The sequence below is a fragment of the Zosterops lateralis genome (genome assembly GCF_965231275.1).
Source record: "Zosterops lateralis genome assembly, chromosome: 1".
Classification (NCBI taxonomy): Eukaryota; Metazoa; Chordata; class Aves; order Passeriformes; family Zosteropidae; genus Zosterops; species Zosterops lateralis.
Window position 1 is genome coordinate 80,261,196 of NC_139762.1, and position 21,287 is coordinate 80,282,482.

Below are 21,287 nucleotides of genomic sequence, written 5' to 3' on the forward strand. Positions count from 1 at the left end.
TTCTGCACTTGTGTTCACATCCATTTCTTTACCATGTGAATTAAAACAGATTAGTATTTTTAAAACAGGTTTCATTACATATGAGTTCAGAGTAAAATCCCACTATTCATATACTCTTTCTCACATGTTGCTTTTTTCAGAATTGGAGTGAAGCTATCTACTGTATACACATATTTATTTAATAATTAGCATTAGTATTATGCTACTATTTATTTGATAGTAGCATTTCAGGAAAAGTGTCTAAGAGAAATTTATGTCAAAAAGGATTTTCAGCTGTAATGTGCTGTTTAAAAAAATTCTTTCAGTCATCTGAAAAGCATGCAGTATATCAAAGCCACAACATTTCTGTGATTCTCTTTCAGATTCTGTGCCTGCAGGCCCTTATCTCAGTGATGGGCTTATTGCAGTTTTACCATAGTCTGGGGTTGGTCGTTGTTTGTTTTTTTAAAAAAACTTGTAGTCTAAGCAACATTGTCATTATATTTAAAATTAAGAATTGATGCAGCCTGCTGTGGATCTTTAATCTTCCTTGTCAGACAGATGCATCTTCTAAGTGTGAAATGTTGTAGTGTGTTCAGTCTAATTTTGATATCTAGAGCCTCAAGTAGCCAGAGGTCCCCTGTGTGTTGAAAGGTGTGGAGTTGCGACAAACTTAAATTAATTAAATTAAATTGTTAACATGTAACTGATAAGGGATAATAAAATATGCTTGTTGATCCTCAGCTCATGTCTCACTAATGATGTTCCTCCCTCATATACACAAGGAACTTGTTTAACAGGACTCTTGATCAATTATTTAATGTATTTAATGATCAAGGATTCCTGAATGAGAGCTGAATGGTTTATCCGGTCAAATCTGAATGGCTTTTTTAACATCAAGATTACCATTTGCATATTTTGTGTTTCCAAGGAGTTCTTAAATCCTGGACAGGAGGACAGTACTGTATGCTCTTGCTATTAAGAGATGTTTAGAGAGTATCATGACTTTGTAGGGCTTCTTCTTAAATCTGCAGCAAGGCACGATGGCAGGTTATAAAGGCTTTCAAAAGGGGCACAAATAAAAACTATCCAAGGTTTATTAGAGCATACGGAAATGCCCATGATCCATTAATTTCAGTAATTTTAATGTTTTTAGTTTCTTGCAATGACAAATGCCAATATATTGGTTTACTTTATTGACCTAAACTGTCAGATCAGTGGTGTCATTCAAATGTGTCTGTTGTGTTTATTTTCTTGACAGCTTGCACCAGCTCTGAGGAGCAATTAGGGATTATTTCATGTAATTCTCTCATGTAACACTTGTCTGATTACAGTGTTTATCTTCCTGTGGGAAGTGAGACTTTGTCAGAAAAGAGCATTTTCCTAGGAAACAACTACTTAGGTATAAGACTGAGGAATGTATCTAACTAATGTGGAAAAAATTAGCCAGTAGGGTGGGGTTTTTTCAGCTGTAGAGAGTGGAGATTGACTTTTTGATCCAATTTTGTAGGACTGCACTTTTCATGTATTGTTTCTATTACCCTTCTTGAATGTGGGAAGAGAGGAAATACCACGTGTAGGAATGTGTATTTTCATCTGGACACTCCAGGTTGTCATTGTTGCCCTAATCCAGTTCACTTGGCTGGAGTCTCATGTGATATCCCGGTGGACCCTGGCCACAGATGACTTCTGAAAGCTCCACAGTGATGCAGAAGAAGGGACATTCTTGCTTTCAGGTTTCAGTTTTGGCTTCAGAAGGCAGAGAATACTCTCCTTACTGTATGCTTTTGTTCATATAGTTAATCAGTTTCTGTTCTAAAAAATAAATGTAACTTTTTTTTTCTTAATTTGGTGCCTCTCACAGCTATTTTAGAGCTGTATAGTCTTCTATATACTTTCTGCTGTAATGCATCTCTGGCATTGCAATCAAATTATTTCTCAGTCTTTTGTCAAACAAGATTGGACTATTGGAACAATTAATTAATTTATCGTTTCTTGAACCCCTAAATACTGGCTTAGTTCTTCTCAGTGGTTTTGGATTTGTTTGGTTTGGTTGGGTTTTTTTAATTAATTTACTACCCCACTTCTTCACTACCATGATCATGAGAATTCTTGGATATGCTATGGTGCTGGATACATCATCTGTAAATAATGGCTAGCAGGACTGAAAGTTTAATGAGTTGTCTTTGAACTTGAGTATAGACCTGTCTCTGAACAGGCTTGATGCCTGATTACGTCTCTGAAGGAAAAATAACATTGCTGTCAGGGTGGACTGGCCAGGGAGTAGGGCTGAGTCCATTTTCAAAATACGTAGGAGAAAAGCGAGTGGCCTGGATGCACATCACTGCTTTGATTTCAGGCAGCCCAGAGAAGGGGCAGTGCTGTTGGTGGGGTGAAGGGATAGCAGCTGGGAAAAGCAGGCAACTGCAGTTTGGGCTGAGCTGGGCATTCATGGTGCCTCTGGGTTTAGGGAAACCACTTCTGAGGGCACTGGGCCTCCTTAGGTGAGACTGCTTGTGGGTCTTGGTGATCTTATGTTCTGTTGCTTCCTAGTAGTCATATTGGTTGTTGCTTTTGCATTCTGATCTGGTTGCTTTTCCAGCCTCTGTGAGCTTCAAGCTGCATTAGTGCAAGTGTTTTTGAATGCAGTGATACAGATGAGCTTGCAGCTTTGAGTGGGCAAGGATGTAGCTGTTGGCTGCTGAGCAGGGATGTTACACCTTTCCTCAGTGACATCAGTTCTTTGAGTTCATGGTCTTTGTTTTGATCAGTTATCTCAGCTGTTTCTCCAGTGCCTTCCAAAGCAGCAGAATATGGTGGAGGGTTGTGTGTAGATGAGGTGGGATTCAGGTGTCTGAAATCCTCAAGTTATTTCTGTGATCTTTCCTGGATATAATTCTTGATATAACACCTACTGTTAGTTGATTTTAGTATTTAAATAAAGTATGCAATAAAAACCTGTTGCTCCTCAGTTGAGATTTGAATAGTTTAATACATAGAAAAACTTCTGGGAGCAACTGGAAAGAAATTTTAATTTAAATCAACTTGCTGTTCTAGTTTTTTAAATACCAACTTCATAGAAGCATTAAAAAAATTATGATGGCATTACATCTTTTTATAAATTTTCTGATTTATTGTCTTTTTAACTAGATGTAAGAACCTTAAAGGGTAGTAGTATTTTGTGTTTATATATTGATATTGGATAATTTGGAAATAGTGTAGTAAAATTGCATATAGAAAAGTATAATTTTTGCTTGAACCTAAAGATGTTTAAGAGACACGCTTTTAAAATGGCCTCAATTTCTGAGATTTGAGAGTGGTTTCGTTTCTAAAATGAAAATATTTTAGTTACCTGTTGAAATCTTCATTTTCTTGAAATGTTAAAGGGATAGTGGCAATTACTCCCTGACAGGGTTTTAACTCTTGAACTTCTTAGGGTAGATGTTCAGTCATAATGTTGTTACTCAGATGCCTTGAAGTTGTTTTTAGATTGCCACTTCACTGATTTCAGTCAAGTCAGGTTGGTTAAATGTTTTGGTCAAGAAGTTTCTTTGGTTATAGATGTGCTTGCTCTTTAGTACAGTAGTGTTAAAGTCTTAATTACTTGTGTAATTTGCAAATAAATCTCTGTTCAATATTAGCATAATAAACTAATTTTAAGCTTCTATTTAGACTAGTATCAGCACTTGAAAATGCTGAACTATTGGTAGAGTATGGAGGAAGTTGAGTTACACCCACCTCACCAGAAGATTACCATACCAGTTTGGAAGCATGCTCATGTCTGGGTTATACTGCTACTGAGTTCAATGGGAAAAATATTTTGGCATATAGGAAGCTGGATTAGGAAGAAAATCTACTGTTCAAGAAGCACTGTTAACTTGTATGTGGGCAAAAGAATTGTAGTGCTTCTAGAATGGGCTGTAATTCTTCATTCTGTAGCAAGTCTGCTTTGTTGATACACTGTTAAATGTCTGAAATGTTCTCCTTGATTTTTCTGTATTTTTTCCTCTGAATACAGATTGAACCAAATATGCACTGAAATTTGGACATAATCATAACAGGCTGTTTTAGAGGCCACTCTGAATGATACTAGACCTTGGTGGGAGTGGTTCAGCTGTTCCAAAAATCAGTCTCAAGGGTGCAGGGCTAAAGAGCGCATTGAAAATGTAGACCATGAAGAATTTAATTCTGTAATAGGGATATCAACTTTCTGGATAATTGCTGTAGTTAGAGATAAAATATGTCTTTGGGGTTCTTGGCAGACTTTCTAGTAAGGGGAGCAACAGAATTACTTTCAGCAGTGTGCTAATGGCAAGTCAGACTGAAAAATGTTTGAAGGGAAGAATATGCAAATAGGGCATTCCACTAAAAACATGCACAAATGTTGAAAAATTCAGAAGAAAGCACATGTATGGCACAAGCTGATTAAAGGAAGAAAAGGGAATAAATAAAGAATATTTTTTTCTCCAGACAATTTGTATTAAAGTTTAAGTAATGTTGTTTCGGTTTATATTTCTCATTTCTATCCTGTGCTGCTATTTCACCTTACTTTATATCTGTGCTTTGCATTTAAGAAGGACTTAGTGTCTGTTTATGCAACAAAACCACTGTCAACACAATGATTGTGGCTTTCAGCAGGGATGGCTACACCCATGGTCTGAGCAGTACAAGCTCAGCCAGTGGAACATCACCTACATCCAGGATCTCAGCCTCAGAGAACTAGCAGCAAGGACCATAATAGTTGTATCTTTGATTATTTTTCTAAGCACTTAAGTAGCATGTTGCCACTTTGTGGTATAGACCTGACATTTGCTGAGTGTTACTTGCATACTTACTGCCTACTTTATTTTTACCTTCAAAATGTGTAATGTTTGTATGGCATCCCCCTGACTCTCCTTGCCAGTCTTGATAACAGACCACAGAGCTAAAGTACCTGAGTGGCAAAAGGATTGAAGTGACAACTTCAATCATGGCTGGAAATATCAAAGTCTCTTTTTTAAATGTTATAATATAATCTATTTTTAATAGGAGAATAAGAAAATGTTTTAATAAAATCACGTTTGATTTTGTTATTTACAAAAAAAAAAAAAAAGGAAATAAGCTGTATCCTTAAAATAGTTTTTTCAGGAGGCGTGTTTAATTTATTCATTCTCAGAGGATATTTAAGTTGTAGAAAGTCTTAGCAACTTGCTTTTTTTCAAAGTGTTGAAGACAAAATGTTGATAAGGCACAACCATTCTATTGCACTTCTGTGAAGCATTCAGAAGATCAGCCTTCATGTAGAACTACATCCATTCATCAGCTCCGGCTTATTTCATTTGTAAATCATCAGATATGGGCATAATATGAAACTTTTCTGACTGCTGCTGCTTCTTTCTCCCCAACCCTCCTACCTCCCCCAGTCCTGGACCCGTTTCGTTGAGGACATTCCTGGGTTGCACATGCTTTGCCTTTTCTCGTTTGTTTGGGTTTTTTTGGGCTTTTGGGGTTTTTTTGCAGGAGGTGAATTGGTTTGGGTTTAGTTTGGTTTGGGGATTTTTTTTGTGTGTGTTTAAGTGCTACTTTCAAATAAAATTTTAATAGTCAGATCCTGTATTTGTCTCTCATTTTCTCCTTCTTAAACGTCTCTTATGAATCTGTTTGCAGCTGGGTCTCGAGCATCTTACAGCAGCCAGCACAGCCACCTTGGCTCCGAGTTAAGGGCACTGCAGTCTCCAGAGCACCATATAGATCCTATTTACGAAGACAGAGTTTATCAGAAGCCCCCTATGAGGAGTCTCAGCCAGAGTCAGGGGGACCCTCTGCAACCAGCACACACAGGCACATATCGCACTAGTACAGGTAGGTGGATGTAACCTGCATGATTGTCTTTCTATGGGATATGTAACTTACTCTCTGCTACTAACTCTTCTCTTCCTGATGTGCTTAAACAAATGTATTCTGTGCATGCCAGTCAAATAAAATCACTTTTGCAGATTGCAGCTATTAATAGAACCCTAAATACACGCATGAAAGGGAGAAATACTTAATGTTGTGCAATACACATGTACAGTAGGTTAAGCTAATTTGGAGAAGGACCTTACTCAAAACGAGAGAGAAAATACTTCTGTTAATCTAGTATATTGTCTTGGAGAAAGATCTGTTGTCTCTGAAGAAATTGGTAGGATTTTTTTGCTTACAAAGGCATTTTTTGCGATGCGAAGTTCCTGCCACATGAAACTAAGTGATTGTTCACTTGCTTTCAAAGTAAATCATAAGTAAATGTTCTTCCTCTGTCCCACAGAGGTATGCTTTGGTATAGGTACACAGACATAAAATTGAACTATAACATAGGAAAGAGCTGTTGACATCACTGGTTTATCCATAAATAATAATGATTGTCCCTGAAATGTGTTGGTGTACAAGTCTTACTTGCAAAATGTCCTCTCAACCCAATGAAATACAGCTGTTTGTCAGAACCCACAAATAGATCAAAAATCAACAGGGATATTTATGGTATTTAATGCACAAAATAATTAGAGTATATAAATGCTGCAGCCAAAATAGCCTAAAGCAGATGTAGAAGAAACTTGCCTTAGGAATTGTAAGTATTTCTGGTGTTTCATCTTTGCTGTGTTGATCAAAGAGGGAAGATTATGTCCATTTTCAGATCACTCCTATTTTCATCAAGGAAAAGTTAAGTGCACTTTTCAGAGCAAGATACTTTGCTTTCTTTTAAAACTATTTTTTTAAACTCTTTTTAAAAACCCTCTTTAAGGGAAAAGCTGGCAGTTTTTGTGTGTCCTACTGCTTTATGCAAGTTTGGGTGTTCAGAGCAACACCCAAGAGGAAATCTGAAAAAGATAATTTATCCAGACAATTATCTAGCAAAATACCTGTAACAGCTTTAGGCTTTTTGAAGAGCACCATTACACCGTTTCTCTCCTGTTAAAGAAACTACAACAGTCTTATGTTTTGTATAGAGTCACACATATATATGAGGAAAAATTACTATTCTTTGCATGATGGGGACAAAATCTCTGCCTACATCAGTGAGCAGTGGAGGCAGTGGTAGTGACTGAAACTACTGTTTCTATTGAACTTTAAGCCTCCTGTTCCACATGTGGCTGCCTCATATTGCCTGTATGAGTCTCTATTTCCCAGACATGCCTTGAAGAAGGTTTCTTGTTTTGCCTGCAAAATATCCCTTGGTTGTCTGCTGAAGTAGCAGGCTGTCTTGTGACTGTGGTGCACACACCATCTCCGTAAGGAAGGAAACCTACTCAACATAGATAACAATTACACTGAATTAAACTGGGACTCGGGATGTTAGTTGGTTACACACAAAGATGGGTTTTCAGAAGGAAAAACTAAAAAAATCCCAGTCATATGAGTAGCAGAAACATGCCCTGTGAAGGTGGGTTTTGTTTTGCCACTTGGGATGTGGATTTGAATGCTGCTGCAGGCTCACTCTGAGGGAAGACCCCATCAGTCCAGCTTTCTGTTGGGTTAATCCTCCCTTGCCTTCCCCCCTGCACCCCTATCATCAGGGTCAGGGCAGATGAAGGCAGATGGATGCATGCCAGGCCGATCACTCTGTTGTTCTGTTGGTAGCTGTCAGCCTTTCACACAGCCAGCCTGAGGAGCTGTCAGTGTTCAGAGGGAATTTTGAGCTGGATTGGATCAGCTCTTGGACTCCTGCCTCTAGAACAAATACCAGTAGGAACATATCCTTTCTGATAGAGACCATACAGTTTTTCAAATAAACAGGAAGGAGGGAAAGGAATTCAAATTTGCACTTTTTTTTTTTCTTTATTGGGTTTTCTTAAATATTTGATTGATTGGCTTTTTTTATTTTAGGACTAGATTGCTGTTTGGTGTAAGATCTGAGGGATGTAGATTACTGTGTACTCCATGAAGACACATGCCAAGGCTTCATGGCCCGTAGATTCCATGTGCACGAGTCATGGCAGAGTGGGGATCCTTAAGACTTCAGTGTGCTCCTTCCTACACCATTCTTCACACCCTTTGTGTATCACAAAAACAGCTTTTTTCATTGTCATGAGTTAACACACCTTGGCTTTTTGTTAAAGGAGAAGCAGTTCCCTGTAACCCTGTAAGGACCTGTTAATTTCTTGTGGAAAGGACAGGGACCTATCAGAGACCAATTTTAGATAGTAACCTGTTGTTTAACCACTGAGGAAGCTGGATGTGACTTTGGGAATACACATATAAAGCTGAGGCTGTGTCCGAGTGGGCCCTTTCCCTTCCCGCTGGAGGAGCAGGTAACACGGGGCCCTGTGGCCACTCCGTGCAGTCCAGGCTGGCCAGACCCCTCCGCTCTCCTGCTGAGGGGAGCCGGCCCTGCCCCAGGACCCATCGGCTCCCAGCAGGGCAGGGGAGCCTACAGATTAACATCACCTCATTTTAAAGCCTACCCTGAGCCAGCCGAGCCGGGAGAGATGTCCCCCAGGCCCCTGGTAGCAGCTACGGGCTTGGTTGGGTCGGGCCCACCCCAGTGGTCATCTTGGCAGAGGCATCCACCAGCCAGGCCACCCTGAGTCCTGCCCTGCCAATTCTCTTCCCCCATCCTTGCAGCTTTGAAACCCTAGAGGCTGCTGCCCAGCAGAGATAATGTGACCACTGCAGGCCCTGGGCAAGATATTAACTCTTTCCTTGCACAGATGACACTTCCAAAGCCCTAACCCTTCTGTAAGTGACAAAAAACGCCAAACTGGGGACATATAAAAGGACAATACGAAGATATTAGAGTCAGTGAAGGAAGAGTGACTGCTTAGGTGGAAGAGATGAGAAGATGCCTTGGTCCTAGGCTGAAAATCTCCTATGAGCTTTGGTAACAGACTGTAATAGGCTAGAATATCCCTTTAAATCGTGGTAAATATGAACTGAGGAAATGATTGTTCAGATTTGTAGATTTGAGCAAAGGTAGCTGTAATTGACTGAATGTTGAATTAGTAGCTGTGATCTTGTGATCCCATGAGATGTTTGAACAGGGGGAGATAAGAAGCCCTCTGCACTAGTGAAGAAGTGAAAAGAGATCTCTGTCCCATGAGATGAAGAAATCCTTTGTGTTTGGACTGTTCATTTTTAAAATGACACCCCAGTAGGCATGAGTGCATGGCCCATATGTAATCACCGGAAAAGCTACCTAATATGGGAGGTCCACAACTGCAGATTTTTCCCCTGGGCAGATGCTTTTGTGAAAGTTAAAAGCCTCAAGCGGACTATTCTTTCTTGTGGAAAGTTACCACAACTCATCAGGAGAGACTTCTCTCTCTAAAAGGACTAAAAGGAGTGTTTTATAAGTAGTACTGACCTAAAGTTCTGAGTTTTGTCCTTATCCATTGTCTGTGGAAAAGAAAATAAGCTGGTGAGGGAAGGGAAAGTATTTTGAAAGTTTAGTTTTAGTTCTCACTTTTTCTTTTAGTGTGTGTTTATAAATCTATCTTTATACCTTTAAGTTTAGGCCTGCTTTGCTTTTCTCCTAATCCTATCTCACAGAAAGTAAAAGAGTAAATACTCAGACCATTGTACTAAGTTTAGCAAATAGAAACAGGCAAACGTTAAAACCATTACAATCATGAAGATGATGCATGCTTTTCCACATCTGACAGAAAGAAAAGGGAAGGTAGACTTAGTTTAAAATGTTGTCCAAGGCCTGGATTTTCTTCTCTGCAGTTAACACTGCCCATTGGAAATAACTAAGTTAGTTATACTTGCAAACCATTTATTGTGGGATTTTTTTTTTTTTTTGATGGTTGGGGTTTTTTTTAGTTTTGTTGTACTTTGTGGGGTTTGAGAGGATTTTTAAGAGGTTTTTGTTTGGTTTGTTTGTTTGATTTTAAAAGAACATTATTTCTGAATTTGAAAATTTCACCTATTTTGGAAAAGTGACCAAGAATGGTTACCTACTATAGACATCACCTCTTTCTCCTTTGTGAGCTCTTAAATACATACTACATTCAAGAATGTTTACACAACTGAGAATAAAGTCTCCTGAAGAGTTTTTCATCTTCTAGGTGAATGAAGCAAAATTCAGTGAGATAAAATTTCTCTATGGGGCAAACTAAATTAAGTTTGTTGTGTGCACTCACTGTTTTTGGGGTGATGATTTGGTTTTTAACTTTAGTATTTTCTTTGTATTTCGTCTGAGAATGAAATGCATGGTGATAGTTCTGCACAGCTACTGCAGAAGGTACATCTCCCCTAATAGCTTTAGATAGGATGAATTCTTCATAGAATCACAGAATGGTTTGTGTAGGAAAGGACCTTAAAGACCATCACATTCCATCTTCCCTGTCATTGGTAGGAAACCTTGCACTAGACCAGGTTGTTCAGAGCCCCATCCAGCCTGGTCTTGAGCACTTCCAGGGATGGAGAGTCCACAGCTTCTCTGGGCAGCCTGTTCCAGTGTCTTATGTCTTACCACTGTCACAGTAAAGAATTTCTTCTGATATCTTATCTAAACCTTTCCTCCTTCAGTTTAAGTCCATTCCCCCTTGTCCTATCACTTAGTGCTCTTGTGAAAAGTCACTCTCCAGCTCTTGTGGGCCTCTTCAGGTACTGAAGAGGGCTCTAATGTCTTCCTGGAGCCTTCTCTTCTCCAGGCTGAACAACTCCAACCCTCTTGGCCTGTCCTTACAGGAGAGGTGCTCCAGCCCTCTGATCATCTCGGTGGCCTCTTCTCAACTCACTCCAACAGTTCCCTGTCCTTCCTGTACAGAGGCTCCCAGAGCTGGGTGCAGCCCTGCAGGTGGGGTCTCACCAGAGCAGAGCAGAGGGACAGAATCCTGTCCCTGCCCTCCTGGCCGTGCTGCTTTGGATGCAGCCCAGGACACAGTTGGATTTCTGGATCGCAAACGCAAATTGCCAGGTCATGTTGAGCTTTTCATCCACAAACAGTCCCAAGTCTGTCTCCCCAGGTCTCGTCTTGATCCATTCTCCAGCCAGCCTGTACCTGTTGTGTAAATTATAACTGGGTGTGTTACTGTTGTGCTGTCTAAGCTAAAAATAATGTTTCAAATTTGATAGCAGTAGCTGTAAAAGCACTTTTGGTTCTTAAGCTTTAACTTAATAATCCCTTTTGGTCTTCAAAAGATAATGCCTTCTCTCATATAAAAAGTACCAGCCCAAACTTTTGCACAAAAAGCAGTAAGTGTGAAATTTTCCTTTCAAAATGGGAAGCCTCAAAGGATGTGCTTGGAGAAGTACTGAGACACAACACAAAAAGAAAATTAATTTATTTATTGAATAGCAACATATAGCTTGTATTTGTAACCCAACTTAATAACACTAATGATTTTTGTTCAGGCAGGTTTGTTACTGATTTTCCTCATAAACCTAAAGGTTTTGAATTATTTATATAGTAGAGATAAGCTTATTTGATGGGATGTTTACATGAACACTGATGGAATTTGAAGAGGGCTGTTGATTAAGAGGGAGGAGGGTTGCCTTTCAGCCAGGGTGGCACATAGAATCAATGATTGTTTGGTTATTTGGAGAATTAGAATTTCGAACTAGAGGTTTAGTCTATAGTTATTGACGTTTAATCCACATCAAACATGAAAACAGGCAAAACAGGCAAAATCACACTATTTAGAAAGCCTGGGATTTCTGTAGCTGCCTTGAGGACAGAGCATCCTGACTGCTCTGGGCTGTCAGTGCTGAGCTGCAGTTCAGGAGCACACCTTTGGCAGCTGTGGGGTCTGTGTGAACAGTTGTCATCACACTCTGGGAGCTCATGCTTCTGCTGTGGTCCCTCAGAGAAACAGATGAGCCCTCTTCTGTAAAAAGGATGTAATTTCCAGATAAAGTTTGTAATAGCCTTGATACTGTCTGGGAGGGAGGGATGAGAAATGGGAGAGCTGTTCTTGTTCTGAACTTCTTACAAAGAGGGACTTTATCAGATAAGGTAAGTGTTGCTGTGTAAGAGCCCTGGTACTGCGGGTGAACTGTGAGCATTCAGATCTTTAAACCTGCAGAGTACTCATGCTTTAAGAGCACTCACTGGTTTCAGGGGCTGCAGGTGAATACTTTTGACCCCAACCTTACAAAAGTGACAAGGATACACTGGAGGAGTGAGCCTGTCCTCAGCTCTGTGAAGGGTACATGCATCTCACTGACATCAGGGGAACCTGATGAAAGCCTGGATGAAAGCTTAGGGATGGTCTGGGGATGACACAGCCTGATAATGGTCTCTGTCTCAGTCCCCTGAAGGTCACCATGGGGAAAGTATGAGGCACTTCAGTCATAGTTGAATGGACTTCAAAGTCCAGCAGCTTTGTGTGGTTACATGACCATCAAACATGATGCTTGTTGGACTGCTGGGTTCATGGACCTGAGCTGCCTGCTTGATGAAGACAGGGCATGAAAGGTACTGCAAAGACCATTCTGAGAGCCTTAGGAGAATAAGGAGTGGTGTCTGTGATTGATACTACTGAAATTAAAGAGAACCCTGAAAGAAAGGATTCCTTGAAAGGATCGTAGAAGGGTAAGCAGTAAAAGTTTGTATTGTCTCTTAAGAGTAGCTTAGGGTGGGATTTGAAGGACTTATGAGGCATGCCCTTGCAATGGGTTACCTTTGGGTCGGGAAACATGTTTGTAGCAGGTGCCCTCCTGCAGCACTTCTTGTGCTACCTTCAGAGCTGCCCAATGTCCCTGTGTGTGCAGACAGTCACCAGGCTGCCCTCAGGCTTCTCTGATGGCCTCCATTCCTTCAGGCCAGGTCCATTTCCCTCAGATTCCTCCAACTGATGCTTGAGTGCTCCCACCAGTACACCAGCACCTCTGAAGAAGTCTGTTACCAAAAGCTGTGCTGCCAGAGATTGCACCACTTCCTGGGCACCATGGCACAGAGTACCAGTCCAAGAGAAGAGGACCATGGAATTTGTGATGGCAGATGCAAAGCAGAAATATATCTGTTTGCAAGCTGAGTTTCTGTGTGGAGGAAGAATGCTGACTGGAGAGCTGTAAACAGCCAAGGCAGTTGCTTTTCAAAGGGAAGAGTTATCTGTTGCTCCTGGCCATTTGCCAGTGGCAGGGAAAAACGTGCTATTTCATTGTCCTGTGATGCAGCTCAGGAAAAACTTCCAAAGGTGAGAATTGCCATTGTGTATCGGGACAGATGCTCTTGTCCTCTTCTCTGCCTTCCATCCCACTCCTGCCTCATACTTCATTTGCCGAAGGAAGAGTCTGCACCAAGGGATGCCTTAACTCAAGTGCTGCTCACAGTAATGTTGCCTTTCTCCTGTAAAAGTGTGCCTTGCTTTAGTAAGGTGGAAGCAGTGTTTGCTGCTGGAGTCCAGTCTTTCTTCATGGACTAGATACTACTGCAGAGATGGGAAAAGGAGCCTGTGGCAGTGGCAGCATTTGCTGCATCATTCCTGCCACACTTGGCCTGGGCTTTTGTTGTCCTGGAGTTTAAACAGTGTCCAAGGAGAAGGTGTACAAGAAAACCTGGTTCTTTTGTCACTGGGTTGATGGCTTTCTCACAACATGGCTGAGCTGCCTCCTTGTTCTGTCTGATGAGCTGTCTGTGGTGAGGTTCATATCTCTATTCATGACCTAAAGGAGAAGTAGAGAGGGAGAAGTCAAATCCCTATTTTTCTTCTGCCCCAGGCAGGAGAACAGCCCATACAAAACTAATTGTGCTCTTAGTTTGTTTGAGATTTTTTTTTTTTCAGAGAGGGGAGGTTGCTAGTTTTGGTTCTTGGGGGTGTTCAAATGAGTCTGACCTCCTCCTCTTCTCATTTGCTTTGCATGACTGAAGTGGGGCAGTCCAGGTTCTCAGAGCCAGGTTCATATGTCATTTGGCACTGCTCTCTGGGAGCTCCCTTCCTGTAGGAAAGGCCTGACCTCTTCAAACTTCCATCTCACTGACCTGGTAGACAGAAGTCTGGCACTGTGGAGTGGCTTCTGGAAAGCTGCACTGGCCACCATTTCCCTGCCTCTGCCCTGCCTTCCCTCTGCAGCTGCATGGTGGGGCAGAGACCTTGCCTTGTCCAAGGAGGGAATGCTGCTCTGCTGCCCGATGGCCCTACCTTGCCATCAAGGGGACCAGAGGTCTCTGGGAACAGTAATTGCTGAGTAGGTCCAAGGAATTTTTTTTACAGTTTTTTACAGCAAGAATGGAAGAGGGTGTTCATGGGCTTCTTAATGCTGCTTTGGAATGCCCAAGGGCTTGGTTTGCTGCGTGTTCTTTATGTTGGTCCAGCTTACCCCTTCTTTGGTTCTCAACTTTTTGTCATATCTCTTACCTCCTTTGTTGTCCTGTACAAAAGGAGAATGAGGCTACAAAGGGTGCATGAATTGAGCCAAAGGACATAATTTTCATAAAACCATAAATGTTTGTCTTGGTATGTAATAAAGTACTGGATATCTGAAATTTTTAGAAGTAATTTTTTCAATGTGTATTTTTTACGTATTGTGAAGCAATTTTCCAATACTCAAAAAGTTGACATATGAAAAATTTAGATGTCTGAATCCTTTAGAGTGATTTACTCTTTCAAGAACAATTAAGCTACTTTATTGTAGTTGTTTTATCACAAACGGATTGTTTTTCTGTCTGCTTTTACAGATAAGCTGTTCTTGAACCATTTTTAAGGTATTAAGCCTTAATCTTTTGACCTTTGAAATTTGTTGGGGTTTTTTAATGGTTATGAAATAGTTTAAAACAGAATGATAGAGTCATATAGAATAGATTTGGTTGCAGGGGGCCTCCAAAGCTCCGGTAGTCCAAACCCTCTGCAGTAAGCAGGGACATATTCAACCACATTAGGTTTCTCAGAGCCCTGTCCAACCTGACTTTGAATGTCTCTGGGGATGAGGCATCTACCACCTCTCTGGGCCTGTTCCAGTTGCTCCTTTACCACCTTCATGGTAATAAAAAAAAAGCCTGCCTTCTTTCTAGCCTCTCTGTTTAAAACCATTGCCTCCTGTCCTATTGCAACAGCCCTGCTAAAAGGTCCCTCTCCAGGTTTATTTCAGGCCCCCTTCAGGTACCCATTCAAGTCTCCCTGAAGCTTTCTCTTTTTCAGGCTGAACAACCCCAGCTCTCTCAGCCTTCCATCACAGGAGGGATGCTCTGACTATTTCTGTGGCCCTCCTCTGGACCAGCTCTAACATGTTTGTGTCATTCTTGTGCTGAGCTGGCTGCAGCACTGCAGGTGGGGTATCACCAGAGCAGAGCAGAGGGGCAGAATCTCTTCCCTCTCCTGCTGCCCACACTGCTTTGGATGTAGCCCAGGGCAAGTTTGGTTTCTGGGCTGTGAATGCACGTGGCTGGGTCATGTCCAGCCTCTCATCCACCCGGTCCTGCTTGGCAGGTCTGTTCTTAATTCCTTCATTCCCCAACCTTTATTGATACCATTGCACCTTGCATTTGATACTCAAAATACAGATGATACCTGAAACAAATACAAGTGTGTTTTTTTTAAATTTTACTTGGAGATATATCTTTTGATGGTCCTTTGGTAACTTCTTTGTTATTAGCTGTTTCAGATCACTGAAGCTGTCTTATAATTTAAACATACCGAAGAAAATTTAGAAAATAACACAGCATGAAATAAAATGAGACAAGTAAAATGACATTGAGGGACAGCAATTTTAATGTCATGACGAATCACATACAGAGGGCTTAGTTCACAGTTTTCTGCACCTGAAAGGTGTGCAAACATGACTTCAGCTTTGGGAATCAGAAATCTGATCCTTGAATAGCACCAGTGGCAGTTTCCAAAGGGCACTTTATATCCCAGTTAATGGACACTTACCCTTTCTTGAGTTGTGTTAAGTATTGCTTTTCAGCGGGGAGCTGGAATTTAGTTAACCAGATGTATCACTTGTAATTCCAGAGATTCAGATTAATGAGTAAAAGGAATCTCAAGGGGCTTAGAGAAGAAAAAAAATCCTGTATACATGCAGTTAGATATTGTCAGGTTCTTACAGGGAGCAGCAATGAGTACATTGATATAGTAATTAATTTCAGAATGGCATCTAGCTGTTAATGAGAAGTTACCTGTTACATGCTCTTTCCTGTATTATGGATATTTGATTTAAAAGTACAAGGGAACATTGGTTTCAAATATATATTTTTCTTTCTTTGTCTCTAAAATTATCAGTTCGGGGGAAGGAGGAGCAACAGAAATATAAGCTTTCACTTGCCTCATTTAGATTAAACCCTTTGTCCTTTATGCTGCTTCTCAAATCTGTGTTTAATTTTTCACTCTTCCTGATCTAAAAGAGTTAGATTATAAATAACAAATATTGCTTCTTTCTGCTTAGGTGGTGGTTTTTTTCTGGGCTGGTTTCTGGCTAGACAGGTTGTTTTGTTGTGTCACAAGCTGATGTGCTGTACATGGATGTGCTGTGATGGCACAGCTGCAGATTAATTGAGGATCATGCTGATAAATCACACAGCATGGAGTTCTGGCTATAAGACATAATGTTTTCAGAGAAATTAAAAAGAAAAATTATTCCTATGACTGCATCTCTTTCAGTTTGGTAATGTAGTGATAATAGACCCGTACTCCTAACTGACATCCACTTGATAACATTGTTTGGGGAGAGAGAATTATAGGAAGCAAGCGGGGAACAAATCTTCAATACAAAGTAAATTGAGCAGAAAATACCTTAGTAATCTGCATAAAGAATAACAAATCACCTCAAAGCAATACAAAGTCATAATCCCATTTGATTTGTCAGATCCAGGTTCTCTCGTATAGTCTTACCTGTATTATAGTCTGTATATAGTATATGTTTTTAGGTGAATTTCTTTTTTTCTTCTGTGAGAAAGTATTTTCTATTTTATTTCTTTCCTGTTAAAAATTTGGCAGAGGAATGACAAAATACACTGTTTTCAATTTCAGCAGTATCCTGTGGACAGGAATGAAGAGGGAAGTGGCCAGAGGTTAAAACACCTTTGTAATCTGGAAGCAATATCCCCCTTATAGTGCAGAAGCATTTCTCCAAATAAGATAGTTGTTTCAAAGTAGTGAGCCCATGATTGGGTTCCATAGAGGAATTGCACCCATATGAAGACAGACAAGATTTTACCACTCAGAATAGAAATCTTTTAGAATGGTTGGTATCCATGACCTCTTTTCCTGGGTCCCATGGGCAGGATACCACCAGAAGCTTGTATTTTGTTCCATGTATTTTCTAATTCTTCTATTCTCCTTTTTTAACAGAAGAATGACTTGTAACATGTCTGGGCATTTCTCAGGTGCCCCATGACTTTTGCCACCTGTTGAGGGAGAGCTGTGATTATAAAATCTTGCTCAGGGGAGTACAAACCCTGTAAATCTCATCTGCCACTACTGAAAAATTGCAGGTTTTGTGCCAGAAACTGTAGGTGTATTTGTCATCTATTTACTGTACAGGTGTAGTCTCTGTTTAAAGATTCATCACATTAGATTTTATTGATGCAGGACATCCATTCTCATTTATATACTTCAGTGTTGCATAGAAATGCAAAGTTGTCATTCATGAAATAAAAATTCAATTCAAACACCTTTCATAAACCTCATTCTTGCAAATCTTTGCTGAACAAAAACGCTGCTGTGCCTGAGGTAACTACCCAGTCATGTCTTTAGGATGACTAAGTCTTTTGTTAGAGGACCATTCCTTCTGCAGTATTATATTTAAAGGCACTCTTAAAAATCACCAGCACATTATTGTTTTTTTACTCAAGCTGTACTCTTTCTTTTTTTTTTTAATGTATGACTGGCTACTTTTAGAACTTTCCCTTTGTCATAATTTCAGCAGTTGACGTGTAGTTTTTATGAGTACAAGTATACAAATACAGGTTTTACTTAAATGTGTTCAACAACTTTTAAACTATCGTTTGCAGAACTTAGGTTAATGTTTAAGGTGAATATATCATGTGGTCTGGCACTGGCACACAAATGTTATTGCCTTAATAACAGAACACCTGTCTATTCCAGAGTGGAAACTACTAATTAAAATAGCTGAAGTTTAGGAAGGTGTTCTAAGAAGTACCATTTAGTAGCCACTTCACTACTTAAGATTATAGTGCCCTAAATAAGGAAAAGTCAAAATCTGAAGGAGAAGATGTCCATGTGCTTGATGGCTGTAGCATGATGCAGTGCAGTCTGTTAATCTGTTATTGTCTCATATTATGTATATCTTTTTATATATTAACTGTGACTTCTTTCCATGTGTTCAGCTTTATGCTGGCCAGATGGACAGAAATCTTCAGAAATTTCAAGAGAAGGTTGCTTTAGGAGTGAAAGCAGAGAGTTAGTTCCAGTGGGCTCATCTATGTGCACCAGTGCGGTCTGTGTGGATTTGCTGTGATTGGGTCATTTTGTCCCACGCACAGAATGTGAAATCATGTAGTACTGCAAAGAAGAGGAAAGTGATGTACGTGTCTCCTATATTGTGCCATTGCTCAGGGTTGAATTTTATCTCTAGTGAGGAAATTTCCATGATAAATTTCAGTATGTCAGATTCTGAAAGGGCAGTTGTTGATTTCTCTGTTTAAATGCTCGTGTAACAAGTGAATTAAACTGCATGTTCTCCCTAAACTGAAGGATGCAGCTCAGAGAGAGGAGACACAATCTGAGAAAAGATCTTGGCAATAACGTCTTTAGCAGCCACAGTTGGCATCTGATTATCACATTGTGTGTATGCACCATTTTTTACATGCAGAGCAGCATCACTGAAACATGGTAGAAGCTGAGCCTGAGAATTAAAGTTGCATATATTAGTGAGATTAAAATCTGGCAGATTTAAAATGCAGTCAGTTCCTTGAGGTGGAAAGGAGTATTATATTTCTTAATACTGATAACTTGAAATATGAGGTTTCTCCTCTGCTTGGTTGTAAACAAGGAAGGAAGTAATTCCAGCCTTGAGTTGGAAATCTGAAATATTGAAAATAAATACTTGAAATTCCAATATCTGCATAAAACCCTGGTGTCCACTTGGACTATGTGAATTTTAAAATGATGCTTTAACCATCATTTAAGATGGTTACATCTTTTGAGATACAGCCTTTGAGGTGCAGGTTGTGTTACTGTGCCGGACACCCTGTAACACTGAAACCTCATGGTGGAAAGTGACTGGAGGGAAGGATTTAGGATTAGAGGTGGTTATGAGTGCGGGGATGTGAGATGGAGCACAATAGTGAAGCCTGTGACAAACCTGGCTGTGGAAGAGGCTGCATTCAAGTTTGGACTTGAGGCTTCACTCAAGTCTCATTAAGCACTGTTGCAAAATAGGGCTGGGCAGGAACTCACTCATCTCAGCCACTGTCTATTGAATTGAAATACAAGTTTCTAAAATACAGATTCTGTCACCATTGCTGCTCACTGAATTACTTCATCTACCTGTTTCTGCATTAACATTTGCTTAGGGGTACAAAAACCTTTATAGATTACTTTATTCATAAAGTCATTTGCTTCCATCGCCAACCTTGGTGGCACCAGGTGATTACAGATTGACACCAGCTAATTGCCTAACGAACCCATAAGTAAAATAATTAGTAGTAAGGAAATGCCAAGTCTAAATTGGTGATGAGGAAAGTCATTCCATATGCTGAGGGTTAGGCAGTGGCAGTTACACAACCTCCCCCAGTAGGAAAAAAAAAGGAAACCAAGACACAATTTGAGACTGAGCAAACTGAAGTGGAACAGGATAGACAAAAGCCTTCAAAGTGATCAGGTAACAGCTGTAATGGAAATAGAGGAATAACTCAGAAACTAAGGAAACAGTATTTTCTTTAACTGACCCTTTCTGCATTATAGAGAAAACATCAGTTTCTAAGAAAAGGAATGTTCAGCTTTATTGTTACAATTAGTGTTAGATCTAAAGAACCATCTTAGAAAATGGAACTGAAAGGAAACCTCGCTGCAGTCACACGTTCAGTTCTTCAGTCTTCAAAGATTATTAGTTTTCGTATTGTAACATTTATTGAGCACAAGTGATGTTTCCTTGGTTTCTCTGAAGCAAGGAATTCTGCAAAAGAATGGCATGTAGCTCTTGCAATGGTCAGGAGATGATTTTAAGATTTTTCAAAGAATCAAGTAGCAAATGGTTGGAGTGTACACTCACTTTCAATATGTTTATGACCTTCATTAGGATTAGTACTTTACAGCTGCCAGAAATGGCAACGAGCCTATTAAATAATTCAGAGAGGCCCTGAGTATTTCCCATAGCAGCTAAACAGCTACCTGTGGTTTTGAAGATGGGATGGAAAAGTGACAAAAACATAAATCTCCCATGATGGCATTTAGTAGACACAGGGGTGTTTGCCTTGATAAAAAGGCTTCCTCCTCACCATGTCATGAAAACATCTGATGATTAAAATATTACTAAATACCTACTTGCACCAGCTTGTAGACATGCTAATTACAAGTAGGTGTGACAGCCAGGTATAACCAGTACTTGAGGAAATTATGAGTAACATGTTTGTGGGTGGAAAAGAGGCCTTTTTTTCCAATGCACCATCCTGTTCTGTATCAATTTCTTTAGTTAGGTTGCATTTCCTCTGTACGCTGTGCTAGGTTCCCTTGAAAGATGGACCTTGTGCAGCAGGGAGACCTATTTGCCGTGGCCAGATGTTCAAAGCATGGAGCTGAGCGTGGGGAAGCTGACTGGAGGGGAGGAGGTTGTATTTCCCCTGATATACACAAAATAAGAGCATCTGGAGAAAGCTGGAGCCCATAGAAAGTATTAGGCAGAACAATCCTGGAAGCCCTGAAGGGTTGATGTGTTTGCAAACAGGCTGGCTGGCTGGTGAAGAGCCTATCTCATGAGGATGCAAAGGAAGATTTGCTGAAAAGTCCTTTTCATTTGTCTCTGGCTGAGAATTGGGAGACTGGAATTTTGATTGCAAGAAAAACTAAATAGGACAAAATAAGGAGTGCAGAAAAGTGAGGGAGGAGCAAATAGAAAACAAGAGAAATAGAAAGTTGTAGTAGTTTTGACAGGTTTTTTTCTGTTTGAGTATGAGAAGTCACATAGCAAAGTTGTCAATCTCTACAGAACTTCTGCGGTACTGGTATTTGCAGAAAGTCCTAAATATTTAAATCAAAATCGAAGCCTTGTATCTTGAAGTCCTCTAATGTTTGCCTTTTTGTTGTTGTTATTTTGTTCTCACTTTGGATGTCTGAAGTACAAAATTCCTTGTGCATTTTACTTTGAGCAGACAATATGAATATATTTCAAATCTTTATCAAATATTTATCAATATATAATTGGAAATATTTCAAATATTTATCAAATCTTAACAGCATTAGAGGTAGTTGCTAATATCAGTTACGGGGAAGGTTTTTTCCCCTCTTTCAGTACAG

General features: G+C 40.1%; 1 protein-coding gene across 3 annotated transcripts in view; it reads left to right on the forward strand.

Moving 5' to 3' along the window:
• CTNND2 (catenin delta 2) overlaps positions 1-21,287 on the forward strand; it is a 419,330-nt gene that overhangs the window by 162,753 nt on the left and 235,290 nt on the right. For all 3 annotated transcript variants that reach the window (XM_083856451.1, XM_083856449.1, XM_083856450.1), the window contains exon 7: positions 5,626-5,820. In XM_083856451.1, coding sequence (XP_083712577.1) covers positions 5,626-5,820 — 195 coding nt within the window. The remainder of the gene's footprint in view (positions 1-5,625; positions 5,821-21,287) is intronic.